General features: G+C 39.3%; 4 protein-coding genes across 6 annotated transcripts; 2 read left to right on the top strand and 2 right to left on the bottom strand.

Annotated features, from left to right (window-relative positions):
- Positions 1-365: 365 nt before the first annotated feature.
- LOC133845335 (uncharacterized) lies at positions 366-3533 on the bottom strand. The gene is made up of 4 exons (XM_062279769.1): positions 3093-3533; positions 2385-3031; positions 1405-2329; positions 366-1347 (listed from the first exon to the last, which is right to left on the bottom strand). Exons 1-4 carry the CDS (start codon positions 3400-3402, stop codon positions 731-733), a joined length of 2499 nt encoding a protein of 832 aa, XP_062135753.1. The 5' UTR covers positions 3403-3533; the 3' UTR covers positions 366-730.
- Positions 3534-3746: 213 nt separating this feature from the next.
- On the top strand, positions 3747-9888 carry LOC133845340 (KH domain-containing, RNA-binding, signal transduction-associated protein 2). Of its 3 annotated transcripts, none has more exons than XM_062279780.1 (8): positions 3747-4302; positions 4669-5024; positions 5091-5215; positions 5629-6101; positions 6393-6494; positions 6552-6793; positions 6862-7169; positions 9044-9888. In XM_062279780.1, the coding sequence occupies exons 2-7, from the start codon at positions 4742-4744 to the stop codon at positions 6954-6956; spliced, it is 1320 nt and encodes a 439-aa protein (XP_062135764.1). In that variant the 5' UTR covers positions 3747-4302; positions 4669-4741; the 3' UTR covers positions 6957-7169; positions 9044-9888. The 3 variants fall into 3 exon arrangements, with proteins under 3 accessions (XP_062135764.1, XP_062135763.1, XP_062135765.1); XM_062279779.1 differs by lacking the exon at positions 9044-9888 and adding an exon at positions 7254-7389; XM_062279781.1 differs by lacking the exon at positions 9044-9888 and adding an exon at positions 7254-7389 and having other exon boundaries at positions 3748-4302; positions 6552-6787.
- Positions 9889-10556: 668 nt separating this feature from the next.
- On the bottom strand, positions 10557-11356 carry LOC133843852 (uncharacterized). Its single transcript, XM_062277591.1, has one exon. It carries the CDS (start codon positions 11236-11238, stop codon positions 10726-10728), a length of 513 nt encoding a protein of 170 aa, XP_062133575.1. The 5' UTR covers positions 11239-11356; the 3' UTR covers positions 10557-10725.
- Positions 11357-12943: 1587 nt separating this feature from the next.
- Positions 12944-16205, top strand: LOC133843591 (protein 5NUC-like). The gene is made up of 7 exons (XM_062277211.1): positions 12944-13038; positions 13585-13813; positions 13876-14026; positions 14086-14339; positions 14392-14686; positions 15152-15449; positions 15511-16205. Exons 2-7 carry the CDS (start codon positions 13593-13595, stop codon positions 16005-16007), a joined length of 1716 nt encoding a protein of 571 aa, XP_062133195.1. The 5' UTR covers positions 12944-13038; positions 13585-13592; the 3' UTR covers positions 16008-16205.
- The last annotated feature ends 2235 nt before the right edge of the window (positions 16206-18440 follow it).

Genomic DNA, 18440 nt, shown 5'->3' with positions numbered 1-18440 from the left:
AGAAGGAATTATTATTATTAATAAATAAATAATGAAATGCAATTACCAATAAAAACTACCAGCAAATACGTAAAAAATAATATAAATTCTAAAGCATTTTTAATCGATGAAGAAAAAACATGGAGGTACTGGGAAATTACCACAATAATTCCCCCAAGGGAAATAATTGCAATTACTTTTTAATACTAATACCGTAATGGCAAATATTTATTCCAGAAAAACGTATTTTGGGAAACTAAATCAAAATACGCAGAAATTGACAAAAAATAATTTCAATTGGAAATTTAGGAGTACTAGGGAATTAAATTGTTGCTTGGCAAAACTTTCGTCAGAGAGGGGAAATTACTTGTTGATATAGCAGGGAAATTACAGATATTCAAATAGCGTTTCAAATATTTATTGCAATAACGTGCGCTACAAAATGTCATTTAAAATTCGTGTATATAATATATGTACATATATTTAATAATATATGCGTATGTAAATATATAGTATAGTGTATATTTAGATATTCCTTAGACGGATCTATTGGCACGGCTAAAAATCGTGTATGGATTGTATAATGTATAATACTAGGCACTTGAAGAGTACGTTCCATTAAAAAGTCAACCTCTGAATTGTGCACATCGTTGCATCGGCTAGTGAATGCTCTATATAACTAGGATAGCATAGTGAATATTATGGTTAGTTTTGTGCGTTTGATGTGAATACTGTTACTGTTTTGCTTTTGTTAAACTTTGGCAGGAATTACGCTGTGCACACAGGCAGGACTGCAAAAGGGCATGTCCTGTTTGACACAGAAGCGACCACCAATCAAAGATTTGGCACAACCGACGCCAGCACAAACGAAACACTGGCCATGCCAGTGAATGTCGCCCCAGGCAACACCTTGATCTGACGGCCCAATGGGCAGCTGACACCGCTTGCAGGTGCCGGCATAAAACTTGTCGTAGCACTGCAGGCACAACGGCATGTTGGACTTCTCATCGGGAATGTATTGCTGGCCAGCCAATGGCTCATCGCACTGCAGACAGCAGAAGTGCTTGATGTGATAGGTGGCACCCTCCGCTGCTGTGTACTCCTTGGTAAAGATGAGTTCATCGCAAGCCTTGCAGCGTGGTATCTTCAGCTTGATGGCCAGATCGCGACCACAATAGACTTGGCCATGATGGAAGAAGTAGACGAGATCGGCGAGAAGTTCGCGGCAAGTGTGGCACTTGAAGCAGCCCGGATGCCAGGCAATCTCTTTGCCTGCACGCTCAGCTTTCACAGCCACCTCGCCCAGATTTATGGGCTGCGAACAGTCCCGACAATTGATGCTGGGCGGAGGTGCAGCCACAGCGGAATCTGTAACGGAAATAGGCTTAGTTGAAAGAGGAAATACAGAGAATAACAGTCGCTTACCTCTTGATAGAGGCGAGTTCTCGCCCAGTTGCAGCTGCTGGAACTGTTCTGGCATGCCGGCACAGCTGGGATACATGTTCATGTGCTCAATACCTGGTATGCTTGTGAATTTACCCAAACTGGCATTCAAATCCTCACCAGCATATCCCGGCGTTGATGGCTTCGAGCTGAAGCCGGAGTCATTGCTGGCCGAGTTGCTCAAGCCCTCTTTGCCATAGGCAATGTCGCCACCAGCTGTTCCGGCGTTGGCCATGTCAGCAAACAGCTTGTCAATGTCATCAAGCAGTTGTTCATCGTTCAGCAGCCAATCGTGCATCTGTTTCAGCGGCTCCAACAACTGGCACTGTTCATGCCGTATGCCTTTGTCCTGCAGCGTCTGGAATAGACGATCATAGTACGGCGCATTGGCCAACGATGAGTGCAGCATGTGCTTATCCACTCCCAGCTGCTGTAGTTGTGCTTTCGTCGCTGGGGCCAAACCTTGTAGCTGTTGCAAGTTGCCCGTGGCCAGAGGCTGGGTGGCAATAACAACCGAATTGGCTGGACGACCAGCGCGCACATCCTGCAGCGCTTGCTTTAGTGGCTCTGCCTGCACAATCTGCGCAAAGATCGGATCACGCTCGTAGTCAATGTGCGCGGGTAGTCCGCAATCGTAGAGAATGGTGGAGACGCCGCCAAACTTCACGCGTCGCATGGGCGTATCCTGTCGCATATGGGCGCTGAAACGTGCCTGCACCGGATTCTTGAGCGGCAGAGGTGAGTGGAACGGTGTCGCTAGCGACGATTTAAGTGGCGTGGTGGCTAAGGCGGGCGGTGGGCAAACCGTATTGATCTCGGCCTTGAACTGCGGATTGCTTGCATACTCCTTGCGAAACTCCGCCATGGGACCCAAGCGAGGATCACGTGAAATGTTCAGATTGCGCTCCTGCAATTAAAAATGAGTTAGAAGTGCGATGATATAAAAGAATTTTCATACTCACCTTAAGCATGCCCAGCAACTTGTCGTAGACAACGCCATGTGTCACCAGACTCTGCAAAGCAGGGCGACTGATGCCCAGCAGCTTCTCCTTGGTCTGTGCCCGCAGCGCAGGCAACGCATCAAACTGTGCCGTGGACTCACTCAAAGGCTCTGAGAAGGCAACCAGCAGCTTGGGCTGCGATACCTGTGTGGTTGGCTGAGCAAGTGCCTGCGCCAGCTTGGGATTGGCGAGCAGTTCGTTCAACGTGGCATCTGCAACTGGCGGCAGGCCAAGCGAGTGCAACAGCATGGCAACTGCAGCTGGTGAGGATTGTGGGGGCACCACGTGCTCCACATGGCCATGCGCAAGGCGTCCCACACGCACCACGATGCCCTGGCCGACGCATTGATCGCGTAGCTTTTGCACATATTGTTGCAGTTGCTGGGCTTCGGTCTCAGTGAGATTATCGCAGAGCGCCGCATCCAGATCGTGGGGTGGCACTTGAAACTCCAACTGTTGCTTGCGCTTGTGGGCGGCATCGCTGCCAGCCACAGGGATTTGGGCAGCGCCCAACGTTTCCATGTAATCCGTAACGACATCGGGTGACGCATTCGGAGGCACCCATTCCACTTGCACCGGTTGACTGGCCAAGGCCTTGATTTTAATGACTGTGACAGAGTGTTAGAGTGAGAGAGCGAGCTATGAGAGATATGTTGTTATCGCACTTACATGCTGGCTTAGCACGTATCTGGCCCAAGATTTCGAATTGCGCCCAGCCGGTGGCGTCATCATCGGTACACAAATGCTGATCCTTGCGGCACATACAATTCCGGCACACCTTGCGCCAAAAGTGCAGATCGAGACCTGGACACTTGTCCTGGCATTCACCACACGGCGCCCCCGCCCCCGATTCGTGTCCCAGCTTCGAGCGTTTCAACATTTCGCGTCTGCTTTCCAATTTGGACAACCATTCAGGTGCCGTAGGCGTCTCGACACAGGAGTTGGCGTTGCCATTGCTGCTGTTGGCTATTTTCGACATCTTGGTCAATTTAACTAATGAGTCATATCTTGGAAGCGGTACATTAAATTCAATTATTTTGTGAATTTCACAAAAAACTTAAGCTGGTTTTTTCGCGAACACAATAGAGGCACTGAAACATTTATCGATTCGATTTATCGATGCGAACACAAACCAATGAGCAGTGTGACCTGCGGACTTCATAAGTTTAGTTATAACGGAAAAAATATTTGCCTGCACTGGTTACACTTTATCAAGAATGGCGCAATTTTTTAAAAGTTCAGAAACAATTCAATAAATAATCTTTAATATTTTTGTATAGTTTACAAGTAGCTCAATATTCTCTTTAATAAAAATATCGTAAATGTCTTGTACATCTTATTGAGAGTTTAGCGCACTTCGTTAAGTTTCTAGCCCTTAGCCTAGACTTAAACCACAACCTTTGGGGCAGTCAGCTGTTTTTCGAATTCGCAATTCAATTGCAGCTCTATGCAATCCATTTGTTTTTCGCGAATTTGCAACCCTGGCTAACAACCAAAACTAAATTGCCAGCCATTGCATAAAAAAAACATATACCGTGCAGAAGAAAACGTATAATAGAAAAAATAAAACACAACAAATACATAAGTCAAGTGAAATAATTTTCGTAAAATAGTACAAATTAAAGGAATCGAAACGGCATCAAGCGCAACTGCAGCAATTTTGCAAAAGACAAGAAGAAAAATGCAATAAAACGAATGTAGGTGGAAACAAAATGCGTCCCATTGAAAAGTGAAAGTGCAGCAGGACAGACGACAACCACAACGACGACGACGGACTGATAGAAGAGTTGCTGCAACCCGCGGGTGAAATCAGACCAATAAACTGTGCAAAAGCGAAAGAAATTGTTTGCGAATGTCCAACAAATGAAAACGCTATAAAGTTTGTATTTTTTTCCTTTTTTTTTTACCGGTATTATTGTTGTCGTAGCTTTGGGCAGCCAAATTGACTTTGAAATTCGCACGGTGGTTGTTTTTGCTTTCTGTGTAAACTAGAGTTTGTGTGTGTGTTTGTAAAGGTTTGTGTGCGTGAGCTATGTGTGTGTTTGTGTGAGAGTGAGTAAATGACGCGTGGGTTGTTGCTGGTATAGAGGGAGGGAGATAGGGAGAAGTAAGTGGGAGGTTGCTGCAATTGAATTTGAATTTGAATGCGTTCACAAAAAGTGATTAAACTGAGGAATGAGATGACGCGCCATTAGTACTGAGAAAATAGAGAGTACATACATATTTTCCAATTGGATATTTGCAGCTGCTGTGTGGATCACTGAATAGCAACTACCCATTAGCCAAATTAAACACTGTTTTGTTTGTGAGCAGCGAGCATGACTGAAAAATACGACGGCAACGGTGATTACTCCGCGTACAACGAGGATGACAGCAACGAGTACGGCGGAGGTGGAGGTAAAGCACGCAAAAGTGCTGGAAACGGGGGTGGAGGGGGACCGCATAACGGCGATGCTGGCGCCCATGATCTTCATGGCGTCCCAGAAGGTGGCGCAAGTGTGCAGCTAAATGAGAAGGCCAACGAATACATACGCGACTGCATGGCCGAGAAGAATCGCATGGACCGCAAATTTCCCATAGCCGAGAAGCTCATGGAGGGTGGTAAGCAATCAAGTCGTATACCATTAATTACTAAATAATCACTATATATGCTTCAACAACTTGCAGAGATTGAAAAGGTGCAGACCACGGGACGCATTCCGTCGAGAGAGCAGAAGTATGCGGACATCTATCGCGAAAAACCACTGCGCATTTCACAGCGTGTCCTGGTGCCCATCCGGGAGCATCCTAAGGTGAGTATGCAATCGCAGCCAGGGCTGCAAATCTAGCAAATATTAGACTGGGATTGGTTCAAAACAAAACTAAGATTTGGTACCCGAAACGGTTATTAGAACCCGATTCAAAAAAGTAGTTTTGAAATACTCTCTCAGCTTTGAAATAAGAATTCATTCAAATATTTTGAATAGAAACACTATAAATAAGTTAATTGAATTAAATGAAATTAAATATTCTAACATAAGCACAATAAAATTATAATTACTTTGCCATTTATTAAGTTTCGAGAGAAAATTTGCTTTCTTTTAGTTTTAATTTAGTTTTTAATATCAAATTTAATTGCATTGCTTCCTAATTCAGATTAATTATATGAAAACGGGTTTATCGAGGTTTACAGTCAATCAATCATTAATGCATTTTCCAATTACAGTTTAACTTTGTGGGCAAGCTGCTCGGTCCCAAGGGCAACTCACTGCGCCGTCTGCAGGAGGAGACGCTGTGCAAGATGACGGTGCTGGGTCGCAACTCAATGCGCGATCGTGCCAAAGAGGAGGAGCTGCGCAGCTCCAAGGATCCCAAGTATGCGCATCTCAACAGCGACCTGCACGTGGAGATCTCCACAATTGCGCCGCCAGCCGAGGCTTATGCACGCATCGCTTATGCCATGGCCGAGCTGCGCAAGTATCTCATACCGGATAGCAACGATATCATACGCCAGGAGCAGCTGCGCGAACTCATGGATAGCACAAGTCTCAACGATAGCGACAGCAACTCTAAAAATTCGTATAAGAAAGTTTCGCACATGCAAAGCTCGAATGCTATCGGAAATTCCATGGGAGGATCAACAAATTCAGGCGCTGCTGGCGCTGGAGTTGCCAAGAATATGGCTCATCATGGTTACAGGTAAGGCTGAATAAAAATATATCGTTTATTTTATGTATTATTAATATCATTGCATGAATGTGCTCAATAGAACTTAATTGAGTTAAATTATTGTAAATATTTCTTAACTGTTATTAATCAGTTTAATCAATATTTGCCTTATTAGTGATTTCATTGAATGCAATTGCTTCAATTATGTGAATAACCTTAGAAGGAAATAGATTTTTGATTGTAAATACATTTGACCTATTGATGTTGCATCAACTACTTGTAGCTAATAAAGATTGTAATTGATTTGTTTAACATTCACAGAGGTTCGCAGCAGTCGTCGTTTAGCAAAAATGTGTTGGCCCCCAAGCAAAAGGTCATGTCCATACTGGAGAAGGCTAGAACAGCAATGGATGAGACCTATGGGTAAGTTAAATCCTTCATAGTTTATTTACTGCCTACTAATTAAAGCTCCGCTTGCAGTCGCGGTTATGAGGATGGCATTGCCTACGATCCGCATCAGTCCTACGATGCCTACAGCTATGCATCCCACGGCGTACACGGACATGGTCATGGTCCGCCCACGAGTATACTCGGTGGGGTTGGCAACGTAACTGGCGTAGGCGGCGGGGGAGTGCGAGGCGGGCACTATGAAACTGCGGATTACGAAACAGATTACTCGCGACGGGACTACTATCAGCATTCACCAGGATATACAGGTGGGAGTTGGTGGACAATGAAACAAAAGGAAATGATTTTTACTGTTGGATTTGTTTTGTGGCTTTTTCTGCAGGTGGCGGCGGAGGAGGAGGCGGAGCGGCGCAATCGAATGCAAACAACGCAGCAGGCCTTAATTCAAATCACAATCGCAGCCATGTTAACAGGTGAAATAACGCCTGCAATGGAGGTGGTGCGAGGGGAGGCGCAACTAGTGCAACAAATCCTATACCAAAAACCCACAATCTGACCATCAACCGCAACAGCAACAGCAACAGCCACAATAGTAGCAGCAGCAGCAGCTATTTAATGCCTAGATCTGTGACAAATGAATGCAGCAGTAACAAGCACAACAACTTTGGCAATGGCAGCGGCTGCTCAAAGGTAACCAACATAGAATATTTGCAGGATGAGATCGAATTTGAATTGAATAGCTCTGAGATTAATTACGAGTATCTTTTGTCGCAGCAACATCAACAAGCTACACAACAACTACAACAACACCACTCACAACAATCGTTGGTCCAACAACAACAACAACAACAACAGTTACAGCAACAACACCCACAACAACAAAATTACCCACCGCACAACAGCAACAAAACAACAACAACAACAACAACAATCATATTGCCAATGATGTGAGCATGACGAACTTTTCGATATCGCCGTACACTCTGAACCAAAAGGATGCAACGAATGGCCACAAGAATGCCGTAGTTGCAAGCAGCAGCAGTAACAACAACAACAATAACAACACTCACATCTCAGGCTGTAAAAACAAGAACAGCAACAACAACCAAAACAACCAGAACAACACAAGAACTGCAACAGTGCCCAGTATGCTATTAGTAAGGTATTGAGCACTTATATTCAATTGGATGTTTACAACAATTCCCTGTCCAGTTCATCGTTCCTTGCACAAAACACCCAACAAATTAAGTCACGGCTTCTAGAAATGTAAATATATAGACGAATTTCCTGTATGATAAACCAGCTTGTTGCTTCGACTACATCATACTCCTCTTATACATATCCAATGCATATATAGCCTCAACATTATACAACATCACGGGAAACTATTTATTCGCATTCCAAAAGCCGTTGACTGCTAAGCAAACAAGAAATGAAAAATATATATACGCACAACACTTGACAAGACATGATTACTCTAAATACAAATTGAATTCTTTTACAGCCCCTCTATTCCTTCGCTTCATACAATTTGTGAGATTCCGTTGTTGCCAGTGCAGTTTTTCTAAACCACAAATTTCACAAAATCAACCCAACAACAACAACAGATACAATAAACAATAGTAACATATAATAACAACAAATCAAGAGACAACAATACAAACATCACAAATACTTTGTACACTAAGAGGGAAGATGATGAATATTTACAAACGACAACCTTAAGATATACATACTTAGATATATACTAAAACCAAAAAACAAACATATACATTATATACATATATACATATATATATATATATACACATATTTTTGAGTGCAAGGAAATCGTTGGATGATAGTGCAGCTACAAGTTGAAAATTTTACTTTGTGTTGGTCGCTGGACGCTGAGAGACGTTTGGACAATTTATGTCCGCTTTTTTAATCTATATTTACACAAAGAGCAAAAACATCTTTAAGATACAACTCGCACTCGTCTGCAAACGTGCGGGATTAAATTGACAAATTAACTTAAACAATGATATAAACGTTAAATAATTAGATGGTCGCAACTGAAAGTTGGCCTGGCATAAATAATATATAACGACATGAGACATATTATTAAACGTAAAACCGTAATGATGAAACACAGCTCGATCTCCAGCATATGATTGAAAACATTTTCCATAAATTATTCAAATTTAATAATTGCTTAATCTCTTCTTCGTATTCGTAACTTAACTCCTTATATACTGGCGATTGAGTGTGTTGAGTGCACTTGGTGTACTTACTTCTTTAGGTGTGTGAGTGTGTGTGTATGTATAACTAACGCGCAGTTGGAAAGGAAATCTATAAGATTTTGCTACTTAAACAAACTATATAATTGGGCACACTTAACATAAATTTAATATATAACTAAATATATACATAAATATATTATATACATACATACAGAACATAATATTTACATAACAAATGAATAATGAATGATTGACATCATAGAAATGAAAAGATATTTATAAATATACGAATTAAATACTCATAACCTAATATATATATATATATATATTTATATTATTCAGAAATTGTGAATTGAAGCCCATGATTATGTGGATAACGCTGCAAATGATTACTTTATTGAAACAATATGAAGAAACTATAATACTACGATATGAATAAACAAAAATACTCATTGAATTTAAATAATAAGACACGCAGAGTCGAAAAGCTCAAAACAAAACTTACTTTAAATTTGAACCGAATTTATTTTCATGAATTTACTTTTACTTTACTGAACATTTCCTAATAAGCGAAAATTATGCCAAACTTGAAATTTCTAAAGAATTTGAATTACTTACGTTTGTGCCAAATGAACCTACTATAACTAATCTTCCAATTCAATATTATGTGAACTCAGATGAGTCTAGAATTTCGAAATTTATTTTATTTATTCCCTTAAGTTTCAGAATCTTAATTTCGCATTTACTATCAGCTGAGCAGTTCAATATGAATACATCTACATATTACAACTTTAATCGATTGTTGATAAAGTGCAAAGAACTTAATTACAAAACAGATAAATAAAAATATCATGTCCAAAATGCAAATTGTTGCGACTAAAGCAAAGCGTAAGAATTACTTACTTATAATCATGTGAACGTTAAATTGTTGAAAACAATTAAAATCTAGTTTATAAAACAATATCAATAATGAACAAAAGAAACAAAAAAACGACGATACATTCATTTAATTCAACTAATTATTGTTATTATTATTATTATACAAAGATTAAATAAACATAAACAGAATTAAAAGACAAACTTACTTAAAGGGCAATTCCCGAAAGCCCAAATTCAGAATTGAAATTTCAATATAAATTCAAATAAATAATACTTATTAAATGGATGGCAACTAATGTTTAAACAAACACATTTACAATACAAAATAATATTTAATAACTATAAATTTCCCGCCCTAAAAACAATAAAAGCAAATATAAAGACAAAAGCGAAAGAATTAAATATTGAGATATTCTCATTAATTATTACATGTACAATTACATAATAAATATATTTAAAATGTATGCTAAAATCAAACTCATACGAAAAAGTTTTTTTATTTAGAATTTTCGGGGGAATTTGGCATTTAGAATAAAAATCCTGCCTTAATTTCATAAAACCAAAAAATGTTTTAATTTCCCTCTTTGAATATTTGATTCGTCGAATATTCAACCCTGTTACGAATGCCATCTTCAAACCCTTACGTAGTTTTTAATCTATTTACAAATCTGTTGCGAGGGTTTCAATTGATATCAACTTATTTATCTAGTCAGAGGGGGAGAGAGAGGGTTGAAATGCTTCTTAAATATTTTATTTATTTATGAAAGCCGTTCATTGCCAAGGGCAATAAATAACATCCCTGTTTGTACCCTTTGTTTTTCTTTCGAAGTGTGTCAAATGCTGATTGCTATAGCAGGCACTTAGCTAAGACACGCACCAAGGAGAAGTGAACATCAACTAAAATATAGATTACCTGCCTAATATTAGTCAATAAAAACACCATGTTTTTTTTGTAAATATTATTTATTTATTACGTATATTATTTTATATTGCTTCACAATAACTGACTGGAGTAAACAACTTACAACTATGTGTTTCAGTTGCTTGCATCTGCAAGCAGCTGCAACTTTTTGGTTTTACTCGCAATGAGATTGCAGTAAATTGACTAGATTGCTCCACTGGGGGTATAATACAGGGTGTCGCACTTAGGCGTGCAGCAGTCCATCACTTTGACCCACCAGCTTGCCCAGCAGTGTCTTATACAGCACTGACTCCGTGGAGACGCCTTCGCTCTGCAGGAACAACAACGTTTCGCGTGCGCACATCGCAAATCCCAGAGCTTCGGCCTCAGTGCGTCGACTCGCTGGCGGCGCAAAATTAGCAGCTACCTCGGCATCCAGATGCTCTTCTTCGTCGGCATCAAGATGGACATTAACCTCTTCACGCTCATCCAAATCGTGCTCGAACGAATCCAGCTCTGCCTGCAGTTCCATGATCTTTTGCAGCGCCTCGAGCAAAATGCTATTGGAATTGTTGGCTGCCAATGCTGGTGATTGCTCCAGCTCTGCTGGTGGAGTATCCGATCCTGGGCGATGACGCTTTTCGGGGACTGGCTCGTTGCCTTGATTGGGTTGCTGTTGCTGCTGCTGCTGCTCATCCGCCTGCTGAGCTCTACGCTGATCCGCACGCTTGCGTTTCATTATCAGTTTTCCGGACATGATGAGACTGCTTCGACTGATGCTTTGAATATCCTTTTACGAAATGGTTTTTTGGTCCGCGGCACAACCTTCGTTCACCTGGCGATCACAACAAACTGAAACGTTGCATGCACCCCAGCTCAGTGCAGAACTGTTGCAGGCTGGCAGCGCGATCCTGAAAGCAACCCCAAAACAAAAAATAAGGAACAGGAAAAAGAGACAGGCGGGCATTAGGGGATGTGCCGTGCCAGAGCTGGAAATTAAAGGCGACCGAAAAAATTGTTGCAGCTGTTTGAATTTCGTTGGCCGCTCGCTCGCTGCCACGGCAGCTGAAGCGGGAAGGCAACAGGATACAGGCAGCAGGCAGAAGGCAGCAAGCAGCAGACAGCAGGCAGGATATTGTGCTGCAATCGAAAGCAACCCCTGACAATCTGCTGCCGCTGCTGTCGCTGCTGTCGTTGCTGCTGCTGCTCTCTAACTGCAGCAGCGGCCTGCTATCTGCGTCCTTGCCTCGCCTCATGTCCCTTTCCGCTTTCGTTGTCTCGTGGCTGTGGCTGTGGCAACAACTTCGACTTGCCTCACAACAGCATACCCTGCTTCCTGGTGCGCCACAAACAGCGCAGCGCATTCGGTGCGCCGTTTATGCCCGAATCGTGCATTTGCAGCTGGCACGCTTCACAGACATCTTTTCGATATCTGTGGCGTTGCCCCTCGATAGTTCGCTTTGACCTGCCACTGCATTGATAAGTGCACACCTATATGTACACTGAAAACAATTCGGCACTGCATTCCATTTCTAAAAATATATTATGTAGAGATTACCGAAGACTTAGTTGAAAAAGTGATTTATTTGTAGTTATTTCTTATTACTTTCTTTAGTGGTTGCAATACTTTATTTGATTTTATTTATTTCTGTACTGGGATCTTTATGGAAAATTAAAACTTTGCGGTTCCATGATTTTCATATTATAAGGGATTTTTATTTAAGCATGTGTATTTGCCTAATTGATTTAATTTTTAAGATTTTTCTGAAGGTGAAAGGTATAATAAATAAATCTAAAAGATATTCCAGCAATCACCAAAAATATGTTATATTTATTTGTTTATTATTCTGTATGTATAAAGATAGAACGATAACAGGAAAAGTTGTTCCTTTTTCTAAATGTTAAATTATGATACTTATAAGAAACTTTATTTAAAAATTTTATTTATATATTAAATTCATAAAGTGTAAATAGAAATTAGCATTTCCAATTGAAATTTACAAGTCTAATGAACTTAATATGCCTTTGGACATATGAACTGATAAACTAAATTAAAATTCAGCAGCTATTTTAGTCTCTGTGATTTCATCACTTATATTAAAATATTTAGATCTCTTACATAAAGTTTATTAAAATTAACATAACTTTTCTGTCGATGCATTCTTACAATAAATCCAGCTATCTGATTAAAAGAACAGAATAAATAAATAATTATTTAAACTATTTTAATTGAGAAGAAATTAAAATGCAATATGTTATGAAAATATATTATTTATTCAGCATTAGTAGAGCTTGACATTGAACTTGATGCTGATTATAATTATAAGAGCATTTCTGAGAAGCACACATAGTACCATATATTGAGCAACTAGTAGTGCAATCAGATTATTTTTTCTATGCCAAGATGGGCATCTACCTGTTGTTTGCTCAATGAGAGCACTTAAATATGTATTTTATATAGTATATGCATAAATTAATAATATTAAGTGATGCTTTCTGCTGCTCTGAATTCAGTTTGTGCGCAGCTCGACTAATAAGTGCATGTCCGACTTGGAATGTAAGTAAAGCATTAGCAAATCAAACCAGGAATAGAATTGATAGCACGAGAATGACTTATAATATTTGTTATTGTTTTTCATAAAGAACTGCTCAAATCAAAATATTAATTCTATATTAGTTTCTCAAAGAGATTTCTGAAGTGCAATAAAATACACGCATAACTCGCTTTGCTTAAAGACCTCAACAAGGAGCGAAAAATTTACCGCTTTGCTAAAAGATGTTAAGTAAAGCAATATACTTTTTATGGATGTTCTTTTGGTACTCAAAAACGAACCCAAAATGAACTGAATGTGGCCGTTAAGCAAGGAATGTATGCAGCTAACCAAATTTTAGGAAAGTCCGGTCGTAAAGCCAGGAATAGAAATACGGGTGTTAAGTGAAATGCGTAAAGCACAGCAAGGTGTTTACTGATTGGTGTAATAAACTAGTTTCTCTCTAATATATAGGCGTAGATTAGTTGAATGTTTGAAGAGTCACTCTCAACTTATAGAATTGTTTTAATTATCGTAAAGAACCAACTCTTTTAATCTGACCTTTCTTTCAGAGTGTATAATGTTGCAGCAATGGATTTATGTGTTTCTACTGATGTTTGGTCATTCATTGAGTGCCAATATCAGAGTGTCCAGGGATGCTGCTCTCAATGAGTTCATCATACTGCACAACAATGATATGCATGCCAGGTTTGAGCAGACGAGCAGGAGTGGAGGAGTCTGTTCACGGTACGACGCGAGTAAAGACAAATGCTTTGGAGGTATAGCACGTGTTGCCCACGAGTAAGTTACAACATATCCATGTTAATCTATATAAACTACAATAATTTCTAAATCCCTTGCAGAGTGCGACGACATCGCGAGGAGGCAAAGAATGGAGGAACTCCTGTGCTCTACTTAAATGCGGGGGATACTTACAGCGGCACCGCTTGGTTTACTCTCTTTAGGGAGAATATCACCAGCGCCTTTCTCAACAAGCTGCAGCCAGATGCCATGGCAAGTCTCTTTTGTGCTATTAATAATATAGATGTGAGATTTATTATATTCCTTTTCAGTCCCTTGGCAACCATGAATTCGATGAGACTATTCAAAGTGTTGTTCCATTTCTCAATGCTTTGTCATTCCCTGTGCTGGTTTCCAACATGGATATGACCAACGAACCTGAATTACTGGCCACCAACAAATTGAGCAATTCAACTGTGCTCGATGTGAATGGCGTCAAAGTAGGCATCATCGGCTACCTAACAAATCAGACAAAGGCTGATGCACACATCAATGTGGAGTTCAAGGATGAAGTTGAGAGCATAAAGTGAGTGTAGCCGAGAATGTTTCTGAGATTACAAGTGTCTCAATCATTGCAGTGCCGAGGCGACAAAACTGAAAGATCAGGGAGTAAATATTATTATTGCTCTGGGACACTCGGGTTACCAGAAGGATCTGGAGATTGCCAGAGATTGTCCAGAGGTTGATATTGTCATTGGTGGGCATTCCCACACATTCCTCGACTCGAGTCAACCCGTTGCCGATATTGCAGACACCAATCCCGAGGCTGTTCGTGGTCCTTATCCTACGACTGTGACTCAGTCAAGTGGCAAGAAAGTGCCTGTGGTGCAGGCTTATGCTTACACTAAGTACTTGGGAAAACTGAAAGTGCAGGTGAGCTAAAGAGCTGAATATATCAAGAATGAGAATCAGTAAAATCATTAACAAGAATTAAGGTTTTCTTCAGCGTATCTACATAAAACCCTTATTCTTAAACGTAAATTTGTTTGTTTATGAAATGTTATCGCAGTTTGTTTTAAACCGAAGGTACGAGAAATTTGTAGGATTGTTTTAGTGATACTAAAATTACAGATTTCTTAGACACTCCACAGGTTTATCAGAGATGTGAGCTAGATATTTTACTCCTTATAAAGCATACCATAAATATAACTTCTAAAAATAGAGTAACTATTTTTCATAGAACTAGACGGATGTCAGGATATATCAGTTTAACATATAATAGGCTATTTTTTATTGCATCTTGTATGTTTGTGTCAAATTAAAACCTTATTTGTAGATCAACTCTCTGAAGATCAATGTAATTCTTATATATAGTGAACTAATGCTTTCCTTCCACAGTTCGATGGCGATGGAAATCTTGTCTCTTTTGATGGCTCTCCAATATTGCTAAATGCTTCGATTTCTCAGGAACAGGATGTGTTGGATTTACTTGATGCTTACCGACCCGCTATTGCAGCAATTGGAGAGAGAATAATTGGCTTTACAAAGGTCGATCTAGAGGGTGGTAAAGTGTGCCGTCAGCGAGAGTGCAATTTGGGAAACTTAATCACCGATTCCATGGTATACGCTCGAGTATTGGAGAATAAGGGCGGTGATTATTGGACAGATGCTGCGGTGGCCCTAATGGGTGGAGGAGGTTAGCAATATATTTATAATTCTATTTTATTCTATATTTATATATATTTTGTAATTCCTAGGCATACGTGGTCCGATCGATAAGAATGCTGAGGGATCGATTACTCTACGGGATATTATGGATGTTCTTCCCTTTACGAATCGTTTGGTCTTGACTCGCATCTCGGGTCAAACATTGCGCAATGCCTTGGAGCGTGCTGCGACTCTGTGGAGCACAGATGCGAGTGGAGGCTTTCTGCAGTTGTCTGGAATTCATGTGGAGTACGACTTCGAACGTGGATCGGGACAACGTGTCGTCTCCGCATCTGTGTTGTGCGCTCAGTGTCGAATTCCATCGTATAGCGCTCTTAATGAAACGGATTTCTATAATATAATTACAACCGATTTCGTTCTAAGTGGTGGTGATGGATTTGAGCTGCTTGAGAAGGAGAATCCTCACACAGAGGTCTTGCACAAGGGCGATGTCGAGGCTCTGCAACAATATTTGCAGCGTGCACCGATTGTTTTTCCCCATCTCGAGGAGCGCATTGTATTCAAGATACCCACAAATACTGAATAGATAATTAGTTTTTCAATGATGTGTAAGCTTTCGATCTTTCAAACAAAGATCTGGACTTGTTTTGTGAATTAAATCCGTTAGATCAGCTTATAGTATACAAAATGATTATATGCAACGTCTAACGTACTTTTTAGTTAATATACAAAGACAAGTCTGCGTTTAATAAAGCAATCATTTGTCGCAACAGAAATCAAGAAAGGTGATAATAAGCATTTCATTTTAATTCGTTGACATCACCAGCTATGACGAAATTTCTAATATATGGATCTGTTAGCAAACGAAATATAGAGCAATATACAATTTCTGGTTTTGATTCCTTTCCAAGATAATCGGAATTTAATTTCATTTTTATACCCGCTACCCATAGGGTAGAAGGGTATTATAACTTTGTGCCGACAGACAATGTATGTAACAGGTAGAAGGAGGCATCTCCGACCCTATAAAGTATATATATTCTTGATCAGCGTCAACAGCCGAGACGATCAAGCCATGTCCGTCTGTCCGTCTGTGTGTCTGTCCGTATGAACACCTAGATCTCAGAGACTACAAGAGATAGAGCTATAATTTGTTATTTTTGCACGCAGATCAAGTTTGTTTCAAATTTTTGCCACGCCCACTTCCGCCCCCGCAAATCAAAAAAATCGAATAACATGCGTAATTTTAAAGCTAGAATTGCGAATATATATATATACATATATATAATAGTAACTATAGTAGTTATGATTCCAGAAAATTTGGTTGCGATCAGATAAAAATTATCGAAGTTATTAAAGAAATACTTTTGTATGGGCAAAAACGTCTACTTACTAGGGGTCTTAGTTGCTCTGACTGACAATCTGATATATTGGTATATTTTCAATGCGGTACTATATCGATATAACAAGTAAGAAAGCTACAGTCGAGTGAACTCGACTGTAGATTTCTTACTTGTTATATCTGAGACGCATAGCGCAAAAGTATTATAGGTCCAAGCCAACATCCAAAAGTATCTAACCAATAGAAGAAGTCATCAGCAGAGACGATGCCGTCGGTCTATTCGTCAGACTTTATGATTCCTCAAAATTATTCTACGATTAGATAAAAATTATTAATATTATTTAAGAAATAATTTTACAATGCAAATAAACACGGATGCTGCAGATGGGTCTTAGTTGCTTTGGTTGGTAATCTGGTATAATTTGAATATACTAGTATATCGATATACCAAATATGGCTTTCGGTATATTCTTTATGAGTAATAGCGCGTTTATTGATAATGGTTAGCCTGTATCTCACACTCTCACGCACACTTGACTGAATCGTTCTTACTTGTTATTTTATTCTTCTACGTTTTGATTTAATTTCGTCGAACCGTTTGACGTAGCATAAAAATGACGTAGCAAAATGAGTATGACGAGTTGCTGCATAATCTTGTTAAATTTATATATAGGTCTTCTTATCGCAACAAAGATTGCTTTTAGATTTACTGGATTTGCTTTGTAGAGATAAACTTATTTATTTATTTTGCTTAAATTTGTTAAACACAAATATTAAGAGACATTTCTAAAAAAGAAAACTAATAGTTTATAAATAAACCATGGGCATTATAAAATAAATTAGAATTAGCTTTGTCAAAGTTTTTGAAAAATCATCAATTCTACATGTTTTAAATTAGTATTATGCTATCTTTCCGGCCAAGCTGTCATATCTCTATGCTTTGTTGCCAACATACGTATAATATATATTTCTATGTAATAAATAAATTATTTTTAAGCGTCAAAGTGCGAGCACATGAATCGAAAATATATAATATGTACTTAAGGCGAGAAAAACCCAGAGAGTGTTGAATGAAACAGAACAAAAATAATAAAAAAAAGAAAACCAAAAAAGATTTGAAGCAAGTTGATTAATGGGCGTCTGGCAGAATGGAACTTGCTCCGAAGAAGATTCCACGATTTGCATTTGCGACAAGACAAGACATGGCTTTGTTATCATATCAAATTAATTTCAATGCCGACGCATATTTGAAGAAATTTCAAATTCTTTTTTATTGCCAACTTGATGATTATGGTATGTAGCTGCGACAATATCTTTTACTGTATTTCCGACTGTTCCTCATGTTGGTTTTTTTTTTGGTTTTTGGTTTTTTTTGACATATGTGCAAATTGATGTGTTTGTTCACATATTTAAGTATTATATATATTTAAGTACACAATTTACAGTAGCAATGGGAGGGATACTTATGTTATGAACTCATCCTCGTATTCATGTTAAATATATTATATTAATGTATTTGCGTGGGAACATCACGTTCTGTTTGAACAACTGTTGGGCATAAAACAAAGACTCATACGGCATAGAAACGTGTGCGACTATCATGGGAATATACTATATGCAAGCAAGTGCTTGCTTGCAAACTATTTCAACTAAAAACAAGTAAGAAAGCTACAGTTG

This window comes from Drosophila sulfurigaster, chromosome 3, assembly GCF_023558435.1.
Source record: "Drosophila sulfurigaster albostrigata strain 15112-1811.04 chromosome 3, ASM2355843v2, whole genome shotgun sequence".
In the NCBI taxonomy this organism is placed as follows: domain Eukaryota; kingdom Metazoa; phylum Arthropoda; class Insecta; order Diptera; family Drosophilidae; genus Drosophila; species Drosophila sulfurigaster.
The sequence above is the reverse complement of the archived record's forward strand: the minus strand, read 5'-3'. Positions and strand labels throughout refer to the sequence as shown.

Coding starts and splice junctions, on each gene's coding strand:
- LOC133845335 (XM_062279769.1), bottom strand. CDS start 3,402: ATGTCGAAAATAGCCAACAGCAGCAATGGCAACGCCAACTCCTGTGTC. Junction 2,330..2,384: donor AGTTGCTGGGCATGCTTAAG/GTGAGTATGAAA, acceptor TTTTAATTGCAG/GAGCGCAATCTGAACATTTC. Junction 1,348..1,404: donor GAACTCGCCTCTATCAAGAG/GTAAGCGACTGT, acceptor TTTCCGTTACAG/ATTCCGCTGTGGCTGCACCT.
- LOC133845340 (XM_062279780.1), top strand. CDS start 4,742: ATGACTGAAAAATACGACGGCAACGGTGATTACTCCGCGTACAACGAG. Junction 5,216..5,628: donor CCATCCGGGAGCATCCTAAG/GTGAGTATGCAA, acceptor TTCCAATTACAG/TTTAACTTTGTGGGCAAGCT. Junction 6,102..6,392: donor ATGGCTCATCATGGTTACAG/GTAAGGCTGAAT, acceptor TAACATTCACAG/AGGTTCGCAGCAGTCGTCGT.
- LOC133843852 (XM_062277591.1), bottom strand. CDS start 11,238: ATGTCCGGAAAACTGATAATGAAACGCAAGCGTGCGGATCAGCGTAGA.
- LOC133843591 (XM_062277211.1), top strand. CDS start 13,593: ATGTTGCAGCAATGGATTTATGTGTTTCTACTGATGTTTGGTCATTCA. Junction 14,027..14,085: donor AGCTGCAGCCAGATGCCATG/GCAAGTCTCTTT, acceptor ATTCCTTTTCAG/TCCCTTGGCAACCATGAATT. Junction 14,687..15,151: donor TGGGAAAACTGAAAGTGCAG/GTGAGCTAAAGA, acceptor TTCCTTCCACAG/TTCGATGGCGATGGAAATCT.